At 40.9% G+C, this 21547-nt stretch overlaps 1 protein-coding gene across 1 annotated transcript; it reads left to right on the top strand.

Annotated features, from left to right (window-relative positions):
* Positions 1-14: 14 nt before the first annotated feature.
* CHP1 (calcineurin like EF-hand protein 1) lies at positions 15-19131 on the top strand. Its single transcript, XM_056346817.1, has 7 exons — positions 15-245; positions 5342-5414; positions 12715-12795; positions 14079-14206; positions 15070-15131; positions 16213-16335; positions 17623-19131. Exons 1-7 carry the CDS (start codon positions 179-181, stop codon positions 17674-17676), a joined length of 588 nt encoding a protein of 195 aa, XP_056202792.1. The 5' UTR covers positions 15-178; the 3' UTR covers positions 17677-19131.
* The last annotated feature ends 2416 nt before the right edge of the window (positions 19132-21547 follow it).

Genomic DNA, 21547 nt, shown 5'->3' with positions numbered 1-21547 from the left:
CAGGGCGATAAGAGCCGCTGCGGGCTCGCTTTCTGTCTTAGCGCAGCTGGGCGGCCGCGGTCGGGCTTGCGTCGTGCTGGGGGGGCGGCTGTGGCACAGCCGTCGCTGTTCGGCTGCGTGACTCTCCTTGGCGCGGAGGAGCGCGGCCCGTCGCTCCCCCTCAGGCCCAGCGGCGGCGATGGGTTCCCGGGCGTCCACGCTGCTGCGGGATGAGGAGATCGAGGAGATCAAGAAGGAGACGGGCTGTGAGTACGGGGCTGTGGGGGGGCAGGCGCTTGTCCCCTCAGCGCGCCCAGCCGTGCCTAGCGCGGCCGGCCGCCACCGCTGCGCTCCCGGCGGGGCAGTGCCCGGCCCGGCCCCAGCCACCGCGGGCGGACGTGTCTCGTAGGCCTGCGGAAGCCGGGAAACGCCTCTTGGGCCGCCGCCGGCGGTGGGTGCGCAGGGGGGCCCCTGAGGGCACGGCAGAAACCCGCGGGCACCGCATACCCCTCGGTGCGCTCCGGGTCCCGCTCGCCCGCGGCTGGCGGCGGCCACCGGCTGTGACTGGGGCAGCTGGGCTGGGGGGGGGGGCTGCCGGGCGCCCGGCGCAGCGGGAAACAACGGCGGCCGCGGAGCCCGTGGCGTGTGCGCGGCCCCCGGGCTCCCGGCCGGGGCTGCGGAGCCGTCTCGCGTGGGGGCCGTTGCTGCGGCCTGAGGGGGCGAGGATCGGCCGCGGCCCGGCGGGACCCGGGTGGGACGGGCGGGCAGCAGCGCTCCTGGTGCCCGCGGCGTTACCCGCCGCCGGAGAGAGCTCGCTGGGTTCGGCAGAGCTGCCTGTGGCTCTGGGGCTGGAATTTCCCTCGGGCAGCTGTCTTCGGCCTGAAAGGGCTCTCACGGTGTAGCAATTTCCCCCCAAGTGTTACTTGTTTCATAGGCTATTGCTAAAGTTGCCTTAAGGTACCTCAGAACGAGTGCTGAGTGGCCTTTAAAATATAAAGGCGGTGAGTGAACTTGCGAGAGTTGGGTATACTTAAAAAAAATAAAATTCCTGCACTAGTCACAACTGGCACAACATTGTTCACCCTAGACTGTATGTAGTATAAAGCTATGTTGCCCTGTAGTATTTGATTGAGTTGTTCTTCATAAACATAAGTACCTTAGAAAAACCTCAGTGGTGTCAATTTGGCTGATAGAATGGTTGCCTGTCTGAGAAATCTAGTAAATGCTGAATGACAGTAAGTGGGGGGTGCCCTCCTAAATAGTTGGAAACAGGGGGTCATAACACCATAGGAGCCACTTTGCTGCTTGCTCTGTTCCACCCCCCCCACCCCCCACCCCCACGCCACCCCCCCGGCCCCCCCAGGTGAAAAAATCTTTACAGATCACGTTTTTTTCCTGCGTATGCTTGCTGATCTGTTCTTGCTACATAGGAATATTTCCCATGTTTTCATTCCAATAGAAGTGGTTTCATATATCTGTTTCAGGTAATAGTTTATTTGTGTCAGGAAAATGAGTGGCTACAGACCTACAGGAGAGGAGTGGAAGAAAGCTAAGACAGTACTGGCTAGCGTAATGGACAGCTGAGTGAGGAGTTCACATAGTTTCCATGATCCTTTTTCCATCTGTCAAGGGAACCTTCTGCAGGAAGGCTATGATAAACAAGTAGTAATATCAAAGTCTGTGTGTCCACCAAGAATTTACTGTTTAGGTTTTTTTCTTTTTAATCACAAAGATCATAAAGTAAAGGTAGCCTCACCTCATTTATAAAGATGCTTTGAAAACCAAAACTCAAATCTGGAATGTTCTTCCAAAAGGTTTTACTTTTTTCTTCATGCCAGTATTTGGTTTACTGTCAGTGGTGTTTTATTCCTAGAATTTTACTTGCATGATAGTTAAATAAATGGCTGTGTAGGCATTCTAAAGAATCAAACTGCTTGGCTGTAGTTAGCCTCTAAATATTTTTTCTTCCATCTTCAAAGTGGGGAGCTTAAGGTGATCAACAGGTTTAAGTTTGTGGGCTGACTTTAGTTTTTTCCTGTGTTTTTACTATTCAGTTTTACAACTAATACCACTTTGTTAATTGACCACTGCCAATCTCTGACTCATGCTTACTTACAAGTCATCAAAGTGTCTCATTGACTTTATCAAATCTTTCCCACAAGCCTGTAACCACAGTCTAGGATAGTGATTTTTTTCTGCCCTTTATAGTTCTCTAGGTAGGTGGAAAATTCCAAGCTCTTAGCACTGTTGTATACTTCATATATGTGCAAATATTTACATAAGGTACAAGGTGGGAGAAAAAAACCCCAGGATGCTGGTTATCAGGAACGAAGTTCCCAGTGAGAATGCTAAGTTAGTATGACTGAATAGAATATCCTGTAGTTTGTTAGAAACTTGATGCTGATTATACTTTACTTACTAAAGAGTTTGAGAAAGAACTTGGTAGATGTGAGACAATCTGGCAGTACTGCATATCCCTCTGGAACTTGTGTTCTGGTAAGTACTCTGAAGGATTCTCTTTTTGGCCTCCTTAGTGTGAAACATGCCCTCTTCTGTTCATCTGGGATAAGTATGGAGCATTGAACAGAACACGTCACCAATTTGATTGAGTTCAACTGTGGCATTATACAAGTTTTTCTTGTTCAATTTTATGTGGCACAAAACTGAATCGCTAATGATGCTAACGAGTGATAAACCCTGTTTTAATGGTCTTTAGGTGAACAGATTAAAAAGCTGCCTGAATATTTTTTTATATTGTGGTAAAAAACACTTGTTTAGAAACATCTGCAAAGGTAATGTTTCCTAGAAGTGGGAAGAAACATGTCTGTTAAAACCTCTGCTTAGTGACAGATAATCTTTAGGTTCTCAGTAACAGATTCTAAGCCTGAAGTTGACAGTCCTAAATCCTACATTATGTTGTACAGAAATTGTATGTTATTTGTTTTGCATATGAACATTTTGAAATTTGAGTTTGAAAAAACCTTCAAGTAGTCCTAATTGCTTTTCTATTTCAGTAACAACTATAAGAAACAGATGAGAGGTCCAAGATGTTGCTTGTCTGCATTCTGTTACATTCCAATGGCTTTCCAAAAGCTTGCAACAGTATTCAAACTATTTGGTTCACACCCTTTGTACCCATGCTTTGAAGCAGTCTACTTGAGGATTAGTAATAAACTAATGGTCCTCTCTGAGTTTGAGAAAAATGTTTTAGTTGATAACAGGTGATGGATTTTCTGATGGATATTTATGCATTTTCTAAGTATGTAAATGAGTTTATGCTAATGTTTTAGATGAGAGTTTCAGAGTGTCCAATTGCAAAAAACTTTCTAATTATTTAACAGAAGTAAAATAGAGGGTACAGTTCCTATTTTAGAGGTCTTGACTCGATTTTTTAGAAGGAGGTTAGTGAGGCAACAGTATAGATAAAAATGTTTCAGCTAGCTTTAATCCTTAACTTCTGAGTTTTAAGAAGCAGTCATAAATGGCAGGTCTTGTTTCTGGTTCTTCTATAGTCACCAGGAAATGTAAAAATCTTTATTTTGCATGAGAGGGCTCTGGAAAGTGTCTAGTGATGCAGCTTTCATGAGAGATGAGAGACGAAAAGGAAATTGTGAAAGAGTACAGTGGTGGACCTGAGTCATCTTTCTTTCTTCTATAGCTATGATTTGCTTTTTGTCTAGTACGATAACATAAATGTCTCCTCCTGTCAATAGCTATGTACTATTAATCACATACTAGCTGTTATGGAGGTGTTCCAAAAATGGAGTTGCTGATATTAGTTTGGAAATGGTAGCAGAGTAGAATTCTCGTCACCCTCTTTGTTGCCAGGGAAGAGCGGGAGTACAGGGCTTTTTATTGGAGATGTAACTCCAGGTTATTTTTTTCATCAGTTATTGCCTATCGTTTCTAAAACACTAAATCAAAATTGCAGGAGTCTTTAAAGAAAGAAGTCTTTAAAATACTGGTGTCTGCTTTCTGTGTGTGTGTTGCTTAACTTGAAATTGAGTAGTTTGATTGTAGAGGAGTCGCCTTAGGTGGAACTGAGCAAATTGCCCAACCCTATGCAAAGAATGAAAGTTTCAGAGGAGACAAGGAAGAAAGAAAATCAACAGTTGCTGGCAGGTCATTCCAGAGGAGGGAGCAGTTGAACCTAAACAAATAGCCTGGGGAAAGAAAAAACCTGAAAAAAAGAATTTTGCCTCAGTTGTCACAGATTAGACAACTGCTGTGCAACCTGTTCCCAAATAAGTTTTATCAAGCAACAAAAGCATTGTACATGTGCTGGTGAAGGCTTTTAAAACAATTGAATTTGAAAATGACACAAAGTCCTAGATAAGTGTTGTAGAACAGCACACCTTTACTGAGTAAACATTAAAATTAAATACATGAAATAAGACTGAATTTATTAACCTCATCTGAAGAGGTTCTAAAAGATCTTCTGTAGGGCATTCTTCCAGTGTTAAAAGAATTGCTATTCTAGATAGGTTTAACCCTCTCCTGTCATGGACTTTTGTAAAGATTTAGGTGTCTATTGTCTAGGGTTGTCTAGTATCTTGGCAATGTTGACACCATTATGCTAAGCTTAAGACTGGCTTTGGCATTTCTGTTTCAAATTGCAGATTTAAGGAATCTGCAGTAACTTTCTGCTTGCTTTGTGTCCCAACTCCTTCTCAAACTTCTTTAGAAACAGGCTTCTTAATTTTTAACTCTGTGTCCTAGAAGCCTAGAAATTGGTGAACCCCAAAATGAACAAATTATTTCGATGCAGGCAGTCCTGTGAAGGACTGAGACTGAACTGTGAAGGAGGAAAAGTGATCAGGTGTGAAGTTTCTGACCATTCTCCAGATGCAGAGAAACTGAGTACACTTTCCATCTTTAGATGGAAAAAACAGGAGCAGAGATAGGCGAAAGGGAAGGAAAGATTCTATAGCAGAGGTCTGCAGTGTCATGAATGAGGTCATCAGTGGAGGCTGTGTCCAGATTATGTTTAGTCATAAAGGAGTTAAGGGGAAATACAGTGGAACTGTGATTCAGGTTTTTTCTTTTTAATTGCCATTTACTGAGTCAGATAACCAAAGAATGTTAGAGACCAAAAATATAAATAGCTAGAAGGCAGAATTAAAGAAATTTTTGAAGAATGGACTTACTGGTGGGTTCCTGAATGTGAAGATGCAGTTTACAGCTAGTGAAGTCCCTGAACTGCTGATTGCTCTGTTTCCAATGTAACTGGTTTTGTATTTTTTTTAATTTTTGAACACAGCTTCTAGCAGCAGAGTAGCTCTGTGTAATGAGGTCTGTTCCTACGGGAAGTCATTGACATGATAATTTGTGTTTCTTCTTTGTGTTTTTTTTTTTTCTTCAGTCTCCCACAGTCAAATCACCCGCTTGTACAGTCGCTTCACCAGCCTAGACAAAGGAGAAAATGGCACCCTTAGGTGGGTATCGTCACTAATTCAGCTGTTTGCCTTGACACATATCTGTAATGGTGGCTTGCTGTTGCAGGATGCCTGCGTCGTTTCCTCATATGGTGAATCAGTGAGGCTGTTACAACAGGGGTTTTCATATCTACTGTCTACTTAGACATTCAAGTTTGTTCCCTTTTATGAAGGGTCAGGAGAAATCTTATTGTCAAACTGGGGTGCTCTACCAGTTGTCTTTACTGTAGTACTGAAGGCTTGTAGCAGTTAATACAAGAAAGGTCAGGTTTGGTATTCAAGGTCTTACTGCAAATGTTCAGAAATGTTAAACCGTATTTTTAGATTCTTACCTTTATTTGTGTGGCTTCTAATAATTATTACAAGAATAGTTCCACTATGTTGTCTTCACCCCGGCTTTCATAACAAAAAGATAATTTATTTTTGGGAGCATGGGCTATTAAATGTTACCTAGTGTTTTTTAATGCTACTTTGATCTGCAAGCCATTTACTATTCTTTGTACCTCTTCTTGAACCACCATGTCTGTTAGTATGCTCAAAAATAAAAAAGAAAGAGCTGGAACCAAGTCACTGTGACTAAATACACATTTTATTCTTTAAAGCAGTAGTGCAGGATATTCCAAGACCTTTAAAATGTTTGTCTTCTGTCTAGAATTTCAAAACTACAGAAGTGAACCAGTTTCTTACAGCTTAATCAATTAAAGATGAGGCTTAAACTGTATGTGCAAAACACTTTTCACTTTGGTGGGCTGAGTCTGCTGGGAAAAGTATTCTCAACCTAAAGGTAAACTCCAGTGGGATGATTGCCTGTTAAAATGTATCTCTGCTTGCTGTTTTTGTTCTCTAGCTTTCCCCACTCCAGTTATGTATTGAGAGTTTGTATTGTTTTGCTCTTTATTTACTGAACTAATTATGAATTCTGATTGTATTAAAATGATTAGTCACCTCTTTTGACATTGCCTATGGATTATGTTAATATTATGGAAACATATGACAAATAAGAGCTGTCCATGACTGCACCAGGGGTGTAATTTTGTGACCAACCTAGTTGGTCCAAGACCATGTTGCCGCTGAAAGGCTGTTGCTTTTCTGTGTTGAAGCTGGTATCAAGGCTCATCTTTGGAAACTAACCTACAGCTTTGAAAACTTGCCAAGTAGCACAACAAAAAAGGAAACTGATCAGTGTTCAGGTGGATTTGTTTCCCATTCGCCATATAGCCACATATGCCAGAAATGGAGCACAGGGAAGCTGGAGAGAGCAGGAAGGGGGAAGGGACCTCATAGCATAGTATACAAAGTCTGACTGAGATGAAGTTAACATCTTTCATAGCATTTCTATCCCAGTCAAACCTGGTAAACATAGATTTGGGGATCATCTGGGGTTTTGTATGTGATCTTGCAAAATGTGGTTGTGGGATGCCCTATAAACCAAAGTAACTATAAAGCTAGAATCGCTGCTTAGAAGATGAAGGTGACAAGTTGTAAGATACACTGTCTTTGGCAGTACTGCTGCTTACTGCAGTTTCCTTTCTTGAAAGAAATACACAGTTCCTTCTGGTGCCACAGATTACTGACTTCTCAGTTAACATGTAAGTAACTGGTTGTGGAGCTGTACTGTAAACAGGACTACTGAGTGATTCTTTTTGGTTAAAAATCCTCTGCTTCCTCTTTTGGCTTGTGCAGGTATTTTTAAGCAGACTGACTCCAGTGATTTGGACTGTGGCTGTACTGTAAATACCTGGACTTGCATAGCTGAAGGGATGACAAAATAGACTGTGGGTGAGGAAACAATTGGTATGGGATGGGCAGGGACATCTTAAAACCACTCTGTCACCAAAGCTCATGTATCATATAAATTGTAGCATTGGCTAATTGGCAATTGTGACATATAGATCAGCTGAATGATATTGTAGGTAAGGGTGATACTACTAATGTCTCAAAATGAAATGACTTGAAAAAGAACACTAACAGTCTCTTCAAAACTTTGCATGTGGGTTTAGTCTTTACTGACAATTAAAGGTGATGGCTACCAGACTAGTCTAGCACAATTTGAACCTAGGACATGTTCTTCCTCAGCTCTTCCCTCCAACTTTAAATTTACCTATTGAGTCTGTAAAGCTTGTATAAATGTCAAAGTGATTGTACTCAGTTTACGTAAGAGGAGTAATTAATTAAACATGCTATGAATGTCTGTTGCACAATGCTTAGTTTCATAGTGTTATGTATCAGAAGCAGGTGGTTTTTTCATTGTCAATAATCATGTGGTACTTGAGAAAGGAAACTGGGCTTGTTTGGGAAATCCCAACAGCTGTGCAAGTTGTGATCCCTTAACTTGCAGTCTTGGCCTCTTAAATGTAGCCTGCTCCCAATCATGGCTGGCTTGGCTTTCAAAACTTGAATGCCACTCTGTCCTGGCCCCCACAATATGTGGAAACCATTAAGTTAAGTAATAGAAAACTACTTCCTGTAAAAAAACAATGAAGGGTGAGTAAGAACTACAGCTCTGAAGGTCGTAAATGTTGTTTTCTGAAATACTGATCAAAGAGAACTTGCTACTTTGAGACAAGCAAGGTGAAGTTATCACTTGCTTTCTAAACTGTTTGGCAGTAGTAAGCATGTCTTCTGTTTGTTTCCTGTGAGCAAGAATGATTGTTTCCTGCCTTTGACTTACAAATCAGACATGACAGAAATCACTCATGTGACTATGATCAGGAAAAGAAGTGTTAGGCTCTTCTTTATGGCATTAAATTAATCTTTAAATGTGTATCACCCTTCTGAACAAGGGGAAAAGCTGTGCTGTCATTCTTATCTATGGGTTAAAAATGTGCAAGGTAAAGAACACTTTGTACAGAGGATCTGGTAGATAATGATTAATCCTGGTGGCTAAAGAAGAGAGAGAGTTCATTCTGGAACTATAACCAAAAGCTGAAACCTTTCCTAGCCAGATGTTTCTATCCAGTGTACCTACGTACAGTTTCAAGGAACTTTCTTTTTAGAGTTCCATAAATAAGACTTAAGAGAAGGGTACTGATGGAGTCAAAACTTCATATGCCTTCTTTTTGGCTTTTTCCCCTCTCTCCTCCTTACCCTCTCAATGACTACAGCCTATGGTTAATGGATTAACTTTTATCAATTATTTAAAAGTGCTATTTTTTTTCCTTTTCCTAAAAAAATAAATAAATAAAAGAAAATGAGTAAGTGCAAGTATGAGGGAGCTATCTGAATGAAACCAGGTTGTAAAAGCCAGGACAAACCCATTCCTTTAAATTCCTTTGTCATCTTTGATTTCAATACTGTGACATGCTGAGTTGCCAAAATAAAAGGTTGATACCGTGGCTACATCTAAATTGCGAAACCAGAAATATACTTGTTCTGCCTCCATCCTAACTATAGGTCAGGAGGGAACTAGTGTGCACATTTTCTTTACTTTCTGATTTCCAAGATGAGAAAATTTAAGTGTATGACCAGGATAAGTATGTTCTTGCTTCAGTGAGTCCCCTTGTTGGGCTGGTACCGGAATGTACACCACACAAGAATACATCTGCTCCAAAACTTATCTACTGGTAAGTAGCTCTAGACAGACACATATAGAGCTATAAAAAGGAGATACTTGGCTAAACTGCTACTTTGGCATGTAGGTTTTGCATGAAGCCTCTCACTTACAGTAGTTTCTTCTGCCCGGGGAAATGACAGGTTAAGCACTTCAGAAGTATTTTTTTACTGTACAGCAATTGGGATGGCCTGGTGAGTGTGGAAGAAGGAAGGGAGGGCAAGTCTTCTGAAAGCTGGTAACATGAGAATGGACACGCTGAGCTGTTTATGCATATGTCATGATTATGAAAGCTATTCACAAGATGGTGTCTCCTGGAGAACTTCAGAAAGCCTCTGGCCCCGAGAGGAGGGTAACAGGAGCTGGCTGGGCCATCTGTTAACTTTGTCAGTGAATTGAATCACCTGTCTGGAAAGTTGTCAGGCTTGTTCTTATTCGTTCAAGCTGATATGCCAAGATTTCAAAGTAAAACATAAAAGCTAGCACTCTGAACATGGAATTTTTTACCTTTTGCTTAAGAAAATGCAAAAGATTTTTAGCTTTCTGTAAAACAGACAAGGCAGGCAGGTTGGGATTACAAAATGGTAGGGTACTACAGTAGCACATACTTCCCTCCTTAACCATGCTTTATTCGCACTGTTTCCCCCCTGCCTTGCTCGTCTAATTAGCCTGTACTTCTAGCATACTTCTTGGCCTAATGTTTGTAAATCAATCACTCCCCCAGTAGTTTAGCAACTCTTTTAAACCTGTGTAGAGCATGTGTGAAGATGAAGCTAGGTGAGATGAAGTTGTTTTTAACTGCTTGAAGTTGCTAATTCAACAGAAAGGTAGTTGGGAGCATGGAGAGGAAGAAGTGGGGAACTTTTTTTCGGGGTTAGTGAGGTACATTAGACCACCAAAAGGTCTGATGGAAGACAAAGCTAACCTTAGCAAGGGAAGGGAGCAATGAAACCCCTTCAGTAGTAATCTGTTAAATCTGTTTGACAATCTTGCATGATACACCTTACTACTTTTAATTATTTTCCCATTTCAAGTAATTTCTTGTTATCTATATCCTCTGGACATTTTCCCTTTCCTCTGCCACTTTTGTTTTTCATATGGTTTGTTTTCTCTTCATGTTTTACTTTCCCTCAGCTACATTTAGCCCTACTCTCCTCATCTCTGTTGAGGGAACAGTGCTCTGCTACTATCTAGAAGTAAAAGAAGGATGAGCCACCAGAAATAATGGAAGAAAAAAAGGAGTCTAATAGATTTCTTGTAGCCTTTAGGGTAAGATAGAGCCCTTTACAGTAGGCATCTACTGTGTGCCTTGGAGGGTACACTCAGAGATATTTGTCTTGCTTAGAATCTACACGTTCCTTGCTGCAAAGTATGTGTAAGTGTGGATGCACTGGCACATACATTAAAATGGTTGGCCTGCATAATGATAACATGCAGTTAAAGATTGCTTTGCAGGTTACATTTAAGCAAGGGTTTAGTAGAAGCCAGGTTCCAGGAGAGATGTGTTGGAAGAGCCTTGTTGCTATGGCATGTGAACACAGAGGAAGTAGAGGGCATGACTTTTCCTGTAAGCTCCAGCCTCAGCCAGGTGCAGTTGGTCCCTAATGACTGCAGGAAGCCTTAGTTTATAAAGCGGAGAATAACTTAGCTCATGCATTCATTTACTTTTATGGCTACTACAGCTATTTCAATTATAAGAGCACATTACTGAGTGAGTGTTAATAAGCAAAAATGGTCTACTGCAATCCCAATAAAGACAGGACAAGTAGATTTGAAACCTGGGGAGTTATTTGTGGTTAATTGTTAATCTCCTGTTAGAAAGCAGAATAACAGGAGGCTGAAATGCAGAGTGTAAACTGAGGCTGAGTACTGAAAAGTAGTGATATGCAAGTAAAAAATTCTGAAACATTAGGATTTTGCTGTAAATGGAAGAGAGGGCAGCTGCTGCTTTTAGCTTGTAAGTGTTGGCATTGACACAAGTCCTGTTGTTAAAATAGTGTTACTAGGACATGGGTTTTCCACATCACTGCATCTCCTGCCTAAAATCACTAATGCATACTTTGCCCTTCAGCTGTAGCTTAAAATGCAGCTGTCCTGAAGGGTCTGGTAACAAGTTGATCATATTATATAGATGTTAGCTTTGTCTATTAAAAATAATTCAGACCTGGTCAGAGCAGAAGTTTGCTGGGATAGCTTAAAAATATGGTCAGGTCACTCTACTTAGAAGGTCAAACAGTTCAACCGTGTTGCAACAGGTACAATTGGGACTCTTTAACAGTGCTGTGGTGCCAAGGACTGTTTTAGAATGCATTTAAAACTAGAATGTCTTGCTTCTGTGCCTTTCCTAGGCTAGAGTAGTGATAAGATTAACAAATTCATTTCCCGCCCCCCCCCCCTCCCCCAAAAGCCAGTGTACTTAAATAAAATCTGTTTGTGTTTACTTTGCCAGGTTTTTTTGATGCAATTATGTCGTGAATCAAACCTTGTTGCTGATTCGTTTAGTGAGCATAGTTTTCAAAAGCAGCAAACATTTAGTAACCAAGTTTGAGACTTTGACCCAAACTTCAAAAATGGCAGGACTGCATTTGACTTGAAGGAGATTGCCAATATTTCTAGAGATTGAGCAGGAAATGTCATTTTTATTCATGCAGGCAGAATAGATTTTTTTTTTTTTAGCCTTACCCCATTGCTGTTATCTTTGCAATTTAAAACCTAAATGATTGAGTACCTCTTGTATGAACTGATAAATTGCTGTGCTCTCTCATAGTGGAAAAAGCAAAAAACCCAAACCTGTTAACCAGAGTATTCTGTGAGACGTGCTTAGTGTCTGCCTTGGTCACACCAAGATTATCCCACTTTCCTGTCAGTGACATTCTATTAGGTTGAAAGAAAAGAAAAATTGTTCGTGCAACTCTAATAGTAAAATGAAATGTATGTTCATGTCATGACAATCTAAGATGTGCTTGCATCAGTATAGCTCATGATGTCTTCCAGATCAGAAAAAGCTGTAACAGTGTAAGCACTAGCTATGTTTATGCTATGCTGTGTATGTATAATCATGAGCAGAAAAGAGAATCTCTGGCAAGAGCAGTGAGTATTTGCAGTGTACTGATGAAGTTACATCTGGCCTACAAGCCTCAGTCAAAGTCTAAATTTACCTCTTTAAAAGGAGTGCTGCTTGGATGAAGCTAAAATAATCTGAAATTTGTCATTTATAGTAAGATGTAAAGTTACTGCATAAACAAAAAAAAAATTCTATTAGAATATGCAGATCACCTGTGGTATGTTAGGAATATGGTATTGTCCCAGAATCTGGAATGGGGTAGTCTGGAAAAATCATGCCAACTCAAATTATTAGGTACCAAAATAATTATAAAAAAAAATAATCATTTTTAAGCCATATTTTTCTTCAGAGTTATTTCAGACACTTTCCTTAAATTGCAGACTAGTTGGTGTCATACAGGAAGGTTTCTAGCACAAACAATGTTACCATCTGAGAAGTGCTCTTAATGTGATAAATGAGCACTGCTAGTCTGTAATGTAATACAGGCTTGGCATTGTCTTTTGCTTTGCTTTGTGCCATTAGTCATAGAGAAAACATGCTTTAAAGAGTTGTATGTTAAAAACTGCCAAGTGTCTTGCTGCAGAAATAGAAGCCAATGGATGTTTTTACTGTGAATTCTTTTTAAGCAACTCTTTCTCTAGTGACTTCAACTTTATGCAGACTTCCTGTATTCTTGCTTTACTTAGCCGTGAAGACTTCCAGCGGATTCCAGAGCTTGCCATCAATCCACTGGGAGACAGAATTATCAATGCCTTCTTTCCGGAAGGGTGAGTTCCGACAGATGTAATTTACAAGCAGGCTCAAGATTTGCAGTTCGTCAGAAGTTTAGCTAGTGAATTGTTGATAGTTAAAGCACACATAATTTGAATTTGCTAGTAATTGAACACTCAAATGTCATGAAATGTGTGTGGGGACACTGTTTCCTCAGCATGTTTTTATTCTGTAACGGGATATATTTAACAACAAGACTTGTATACTTTATGTCACAGTTTTCTACTTCTTGCTATGTTGCTGAATACTTCTGAAGAAAGTCAAGGGCACATATGGACTTTGGTTCTTTAAGCAAACTTGTAGCAATACTATTTTATGCTAAGTAGTATTGCAGTTTACTAATTCAGTCTTGGTTTTCATCTTTTAGCCTCTAACTATACCTTTGTTATTTGATCAGCTTTTTTGTTTGCTTGTTTTCAGTTTTTGATCTCGCTTAAGACATAACTTATAGTGCTGCTAACATATATCCAAACAGATGATCAAATTTGCAGTACTGTGTCTTTTCATTGTACCTTTTTAGATTGTTCTATGGAATCTGCTGTTCTTGAACACATTTGTCATTATTGATTGATGAAGATCAGATTGTCTAATAAAATCATAATATGGGTTAATAGTGGGCAGGGTTTCCTGAGTAGAAAGCAGGAGTCTTGGAAAGTACTTGCATAGCTGGTTCCCACAGAAACTAGAGAAGAGAGCTGTCTGAGAGCAGCAAGCAATGGCTGCCCCGTGCGCAGGAGCCAAGGGTGACAGCAAATCTGGCAGGGGCAGTGCCCTTGCTCACCAAGGGTACAGCACCTGAGCGACAAAAGCAGGGCTGGTCCAGTGAGTGTTGTCAGGTCAGCCAACAAGTCCAGTGGTTGCCAGACAAGTTGATGGTGGTGAAGCTAGTCTGGGGTCAGTCAAGGGTATCGGGGTCCAGATTAGCAAGGTACGTTTGCCAGACTTGGGGATAGCTGCAGGATAGCTCAGGCAAGGGCCAAGGGTGAGGACTAGAGCGTAAATGGAGCTTGCAGGCAGGAGGCGGCAAGCCTGTGACAAGACTTCTCTCACTTTCTTGTTTTACACATCATACTTCATAGCAGCATGATCCCAGGTTGCAACTGCACTGTCTCAGAGCTGGCTTTGAGCACAGGCAGCCAAACTCAAACTCTAGGGAGGTGGGAGTGGAAGAGTCTGTGTGGTCCTGATGCTGTAGACATTCGTACTCCTGTTTCAGTAAAAAAAAAAAAAGAACCTGTATAAGCCTTGTTGAAACTGACCTGCTGAAATGCTTATGCAGAGAGGACCAGGTGAATTTCCGGGGATTCATGAGGACGCTAGCCCATTTCCGGCCCATAGAGGATAACGAGAAGAGCAAAGACCAGAATGGACCAGAGCCACTGAACAGCCGAAGTAACAAGCTCCACTGTAAGACATGTGAACTTTCTTATAGAAGCCTTTTTTTGTTGTTTTTCTGGGAAGGGAGTGAAGGGGCTTGGTGTCTTTGTACGGTTGTTCTGTAAGTGGAATGATGTCCTCTAATACCTGGTTTATTTTTTTTTTTAAATTTATGTGCAACTTTAGCTGTTCAGAATGTAAACAATTGACCCATTCTTGTATTGGAATTTGGAATTGGTTGAATTTTGAGTAATGGATATGCTTTTACAAACATCTCACAACAGGAGTGTTTTGAAATGGCTTGTATGCCATTTCAAGTTATTTCAGATTTAGAAGCCACATCCCATACACGAATGGGCTTTTCCCTTTCTTTCTCCAGTCTTCCATATAATGGAGTGCTTTTTCCTCATCTTCAGTTGGGTTCTTTTTTGAGTATTTGGACATCTGCCTACAGTATATGAGCAGAATGCTCTTGCTTGCTAATCAAAGCTGGCAACACTCCTCAGCACTTGATATTTCTGTTGTATGTCATCAAGTATATAGTCAAAGAGAACAAATGTAAAAATGGTTGGCTCTGAAGTTAAAGGATTGAATGTATCTTGGTGGTAATTAGACTTCCATGACTTGAGGCTTTGAAGAAACACCTCTGCAAGCAGAATGCTTCGTACTTGTACTGAGTATTTAAGTAGGATTTTTCATTTCTTGAAAATAGCAATATTCCTGTATGTAGTAATAACACTTTATGGAACTCTCCATGAATTTTATGGTGAATTTAAAACTCAAAGCTAATTATCTTTAAATAATTTATGAATAATTAGGGTTTTTTAGATAATGTATTTATGAAAAAAAAATGGCATTTGAATTAAACAGCCTGTTCCTTTTCTTTCCTGTAGTTGCTTTTCGGTTATATGATCTCGATAAAGATGACAAGATTTCCAGGGATGAGCTGCTTCAGGTAAATAGCACAGGGCTGCTTTGAATGACTCCATGACCTTCTCTGTGACTTTACACCCATTTAGAATGAAGAGGGGACTTGCAACAGTCTTCTCAAAAGAACTTCTGAAGGAATCTGGTGGCTAATTGCTTATCTCTGGTTTAAGATAAGCAATTAAATAAGATTAGATACAGTATGAGACTTTAATCCTATTTGGTAGCCTAGGCTGTTTTATTAAACTGGGAATGCTAGATTCAGATTTAAACCCGAGTGTTAGGCTAAGCAGATGCTATTGGAAATGATACCTAGATACCCCAACAACTACACTAAGCCCCTTGAGAACTACCTTTTAAAACTTTCTGCGGTGCTTCTAACAGGACTTCACAGGGACAATCCTTGAGATTGATTAGGTTGTTTGTCTGATCCTCTGTGCATCTTCTCAATAGAATAAAACTTCTTGGAATTGCAGCAAAGGTAATCAGAGTTCATCAGTGCTGCATATATGTGAAACTATGGTTGAGCTAGGGGTAATTACATACTGCTAATCCTGGGAAGTGGAGATGGCAATTTGTGGTTCCTGATGTAGGACGAGGATTTGCTTTTGACTGAAACTGCCATCTTCTATTGGCACAGAAAATGCTTTACTAACTGTAGAGAGTAATGGCAGTTACCGTTTGACCATATACTTAAAAGATTCCTGTAGGCAGCTATCTCCAGCAGCAGATACTCAAATGTTGGTACTTTTTGTGAGGAAAAAATAGAGAAAAGCATTGAAACAAAATGTACTTGTTCTGGGTTCCAAAAGCTTTCTCGTACTTCTTCCTCTTCCTGCTGCCTAGTGAAAAGGCAGGAGTATTTGTCAGAGGTGGCTACAAGAGGAAGCTGTCTTTCCTGAAAGCTTTGACATACAAAGCACAAACAGAAGTCTTTCTAAAAGTTACTTCTATGGAAATCCTCCAGAGTTGTTCTTGTGTGGTGTTACTTTGACAGTATACATGAGAAAAGCAGCAGTAAGAGTATTTCTGTTCCTATGTTGATAATGGTTATTTTGTTTTCTTATTTAAAGAAAAAAATTAAATCTGGGGACTTCTGGATGTTACAGGTATTACGGATGATGGTTGGTGTAAATATTTCAGATGAGCAGCTGGGCAGCATCGCTGACAGGACAATCCAGGAAGCTGATCAAGATGGAGATAGTGCCATCTCCTTTGCAGAGTTTGTAAAGGTTGGTAAACTGCTTTTTTTAACAACTAAATGAAACTGCTCAGTAATGGGCAAGCCATTCAGACTTAAATGGAAACAGGGAGGAAGTTGTTCCAATAATCCTGTTTGCATTTGGACAAAGCAAGCCTTCTGCTAGCTCTTTTTCTGCCTTTATTAGGAAACTTTTTATATATATACTGTTAGGGTACTAATTATTAATCTGCATGTTTTTTCATGCTCTTGCATAAGCTACAGCATTGCAATATACTGCAGAATTTTCACTTTGCTTTTGCAACCAGTTCTTTCTACACAGGTAGCCTGACTAGCACAGTTACAACACAGCAATTCTTCTGCTGTAATTGTGCTCATCAGTCTTCACTCGTAGATTTTGTTAGTGACACAACTAACATCAGTATTCAAGTTCCTAGCTCCTAGTCCTTTGAATTGCATTGTAGGCAGAAGTGGGTAATAGTAAGGAGCCATTATATAGTTGGTAAAGAAAGTTGTTCTATAGCAGAAGTATTGACAAGAGGAACCAGACTTATCTTGGAGGTGGATAAGAGGCAACAGAAACAAGTTGCAACATGGGGAAGTTCTGGTTAGCTATAAGGAAAACTCTTTTACCAAGAGGATGATCATAGTTGCTGAAGATGTAGAACCTCATTCCCTGGAGATATTTAAAACTTAACCAGACAAGGCCCTGAGCAACCTGATCTAGCTGGCTGTGCTAGATCAGGGGTTGAGGTAGGATTTAAGTTAAGTAGGAGTTGAGAGAGTTTGACTAAAAGACCTCCAGAGGTCCCTTCAAACTTAAATTACTTTCATCCTGGAACACTGAGGTCCACTGTCTAAAACAGCCTGGAGCAGACTAATGTCTTCATACCTCAGTGAATGAAGTTGCCCTCCTGGTTTTACAATTATCTGTGTTAGTGATGCTGTGACCTTGATTTTAGCCCTTCACTGACTGCTCATGCCTCTTCCTCTACTCCATTCTCCCTTCTGTTTGCTGGCTGTGCGTTCCCACGCAGTCTAATTTTAGGAATCTGAGCCTTTCTGGGCTGTTGGCAGACTAAAACTGCATTAGTTACATTTTGGTTGAGAGCCTTCTTTCAGCTTGAATGGCTGAAGCTTCTTTCTTCGGAAGGACCTTAGTCCAGAATGAAAAATACCGGTCTCTAGATGAGGGACTGGCATGCCAAACTGAAGACATCCCATGTTCCTGCCCATTTCGTCTGTACTAGAGCAAGAAACCTTGTAGAAGATAAATATGTACAATAATTTAAGTAGCTGTTTCTGAATTTTACTGCAGGTTTTGGAGAAGGTGGATGTAGAGCAGAAAATGAGCATTCGATTTCTTCACTGATGGATGGAGAACCTATTCCTTCCTACCCCTACTATACAAAGAATAGAACTTCATTTTCTCCTTAGCACCTTCCCCCAGAGCATTACTACTGGTGCATATACAGTACATCTCCAACCCCTCCCTGATTTGTTCTACCAATGTGAACATTCCCTGTGCATCAGGAACAAAGGGAAATGGCTGCCATGCAACTTGGAAAGGAGCATTTTTTTTTAAAAAAAAAATATTTTCCTTTTTTTTTTTTACCTTCTCCCTTGTCTCCTTCTGCACTGCTGTTTTGGCAAAAATGTCTCTCCTTATGTGCTGCTGTTTAGTCCACAAACTGATTCTTCTGAGCTCTGAGTCTGAGAATGGAAAAACTGGAACCCGCCACAGAAGCACCCTATGAAGCACTTTGGAGACAAGCATCTTCTCAAATACTAGGTGTGGTGATAATGATTCACTTTTGCTTCTAGGAGCAACAACATATTACAGCTGCCTTTTTTTCTTCCCCCCCCTGCCCCTCCTTTCCCATTTCGCTCTTTACATGCAGATTTTTCTTCACTGCTTCCAAATCAGCCTTTTACTTGAGGACTTGTCAATTTCTATGGTTTTGTTGTACAACTAGCACTGAAGGCAAGAAGATAGCCTAGAGTACTTTAAAGTACTGTGAATAGATTGTATGCTTTGTGGGATGAATTCACAGGGACAATAGGAGAATCTGTGGTGTCCTCAAAAGGAATAGGAATTCTGCACTAAGTCACTTAAATTGTTCCAGTAGCAGATGCAGAAACTTGTTTCTTTTCTTTGAGTAGCTTGCAGGCTTGACAGCCAGTGGACCATGAAGTGCCCTCTCCAGGTTGTTTCGCTCTAGGATCCCTCCTTAACAGGGTGGTTTTGGCTCTGAAAGTGTAAAGTTGTTTACCAGTGTACATAATGCAAGAAAACTAGTCATGCCAAAATCTGGACTTGCAGTTCTGTCACTGCCCCCTGGTAATAGTGACGTGAAACATAGTACTGATTTATTATTTTTTTTAATCATAGTGACCTGGAGAATCAGTAATTACTTACATTTTCCAATATGGAAGTCCTGGTTTGTTAGATTTGTGTTGAGGGTGATAGCTGTATTTATGAAAGCTCTGGCATGAGAATATAATTTGTGGAAGTGTGTATTATGCCAAATATTTCAGAATATATTTCTACACAAATCTCTTTGCAAGTATAAGATGATTAATACCACTAATATAATACTGATAAAGTCAAGAGATCATAATTAATGAAGGCTGAATAGAAACATAATTTTCTGTGGCTAGATGGGCAGATAGTCTCATTTAGTTTAGCTGGAGCATCCTACAGTCCGGGAGGTCCTTCCAATAAAACCAAAAAACCCCGGGAGCTTCTTTATTGAAGAATCAGTGTTATAACTGCTTCTCATGTCATGTGTAAACATTTCTATAAATACTTACCAGTCTCAAACTATTCTCAAATGTGCATTTCCTTTTTTTCTTGGTTCCTTTAATCATCACTTGTGTTAAAGAATAACATGCAAGTCTCTGAAGGTTTTTTGATTTATTTTAAATTAATCAAAGTGAAATGTTGCACTTGATTATTTTGCAGAGTGCAACACAATTCCAGAAAGAAGTGCTAATTAAAACCATCTATTCTGTATGAGAAAGAAACACTATAGTTTTATGACCATGTCATGTATAAATAGGAATGTAATAATGTTAACAGATTGGAAAGTAAAAGTATTTGTAGGCTTTGTGATTTGCTTAGAAGTAGGTGTTGCTCTTTTCTGGCTATATAGTGTAACCTACAGTTGTGCCTTATTTGTCCCAGTGAGACTGGATACTGTATTTATCAATCCATAAATAAATCTTTCAGTGTATTAAAAAAAAACAACAACAAAACAACCCAGCAATCAAACCCTGTCATGGTTTAACCCCAGCTGGCAACTAAACACTACAGAGCTGCTTGCTCACTCCTCCCACCCACAGCAGGATGGGGAGGAGAACTGGGGGGGGGGGGGGGGAGGAGGGAAGGCAACACTTTTGAGATAAGAACAACTTAATAATTGAAATAAAATACAATATTAACAATTGTAATGAAAAGTAGAGAGAGAGCGTGAGAAAGGAATAAAAATCAACAGGAAAGAACCCCAAGTGATACACAATACAATTGCTTGCTGCCCCCACTGACCGATGCCTAGCCAGTCCTTGAGCAGCAATCAGCTGCTCCTAGCTAGCTTTTCTGTTTATGTACTAGGTGTGACATTTTGTGGTATGGAATATCCTTTTGGCCAGTTTGGGTCAGCTGTGCAGGCTATGCTCCCTCCTGGCTTTTTGTGCACCTCCAGCCTTCTTGCTGGCAGGGCCTGAGAAGTCTTGCCTTAGGGTAAGCAGTACCTAGCAACAGCTAGAAACATTGCTTTGCTACCCATATTATTCTCATACTGAATCCGAAACAGAGCACTGCACCAGGTACTGAGAAGACAACTGTACCAGGTACAGTATTTCTGTTTGTAACCAGGGCAGACCCAAACCTATTCCTGTATGGTAATTGACTGTTCTTTAATGACTAGAAAAATTAAACACCAGTAGAATGGTGCTAGCAGGCCTTACAAATCAATTCCTTACAACTAAGCTTGGTTTCAGAGCATTAACAATCTAACAATCCTTTGTTCTGCTGGCAGAATGGAAGAAACTAGTGCAAAACACGAGCTCCAGAAGAGGACACACTTATAACTGCCCTATGGATCCCATAACACTATGAGCTTTACACCTCTCCATGGTTCCAATTTAGGCTTTTTTTTTCTTCTTCTTTCCTTCCACCTAGTGGTGTTCTAAGTAAAGGGTATATAATATTAACGCTTGTTTCTGGCATCTGTCTTTCTAAGCCCCTACCTTGAACATTAGGTATTTTTGCTAATGTGCTCTAAGGTGAACACTGATATGCTGATAGTGCACAGCAAAAAAACCCCACAACCAAACCAAAGGCCAGCTAACCAGTCTGTAGTGAACAACGCCCTCCTGTCTATCAGAACCTGACTTCACTGTTGGCTGTACAAATCGTATGGAAGCCACCGAGTATCTTACTCTGTGTTCTGAAATCTAGATATTTAACATGTAACTTAGAAGGTGGTAGACAGCGAGAGAAGCTTTATGGAGCTGAGATCTTAAATTTACGTTAAATTTAAAATTCTTCAAAACTAAGCTGTAGAGATAAAAGCAGATTTCCACAAAAGTATTTTTAGCATACTTGATTGCTTGTAGACATTATCTTAAATCTTCTTGAGAACAAAGGTCATCTGTGAAGGTTGAAGTCTGGAAGAGGAATAAAATAGCGCAAAGGCAGAGCTGCTTCACGTTACATCTCTCTCTTTTAAAAAAACAGCGTAAGGGATAGGTATTTAATCAGACGAACCATTTGGCCGTCTACCGGCAAACAGCGAGTCAAGTCCGTTTGCCAGTCTGCAGCGCGTTCTGTTGGGAACCGCCGGCTGCGGGGGCCCGTGGCTGCCGCCAGGTTGGGCTGTTGGGGCGCGATGCAGCCTGCAGAGCGGCAGCGGGTGTGATAGCTGACCGATCCTGGGGGGCGGCGAGCGGGCTGCCTGCAGCACCGGGCATCCAAACACCGCACCTGGCGCATGAGGAGCAGGAGCGACGTAACTCTGCAATGGGAAATGGCTTTAAAAGTCCTTTGAGACCGCGGCTTCGGTTGTGAGTAACACATGGATGTAACATGAGGTTGGCAGAAGCGTTTCACCTGAGCCGGCAGTCTGCGGGAAGGCGCCCAACACGCGGACCGAGGCCCCAGCGGCGGTGGGTGTCGGGTGGATCACGGTTACACGGGGGTGTTTCCTTGGAGCTTCTGAATGGGAGTGCGCCTCTCCTCA

Source organism: Falco biarmicus, chromosome 7 (assembly GCF_023638135.1).
Source record: "Falco biarmicus isolate bFalBia1 chromosome 7, bFalBia1.pri, whole genome shotgun sequence".
Taxonomy (NCBI): Eukaryota; Metazoa; Chordata; class Aves; order Falconiformes; family Falconidae; genus Falco; species Falco biarmicus.
The sequence above is the reverse complement of the archived record's forward strand: the minus strand, read 5'-3'. Positions and strand labels throughout refer to the sequence as shown.

Bases quoted from the DNA above. Each gene is read 5' to 3' on its own strand.
- CHP1 (XM_056346817.1), top strand. From the start codon at position 179: ATGGGTTCCCGGGCGTCCACGCTGCTGCGGGATGAGGAGATCGAGGAG. The intron at 246-5,341 runs GTGAGTACGGGG...TTTTTTCTTCAG, and splicing joins GATCAAGAAGGAGACGGGCT to TCTCCCACAGTCAAATCACC. The intron at 16,336-17,622 runs GTTGGTAAACTG...ATTTTACTGCAG, and splicing joins CCTTTGCAGAGTTTGTAAAG to GTTTTGGAGAAGGTGGATGT.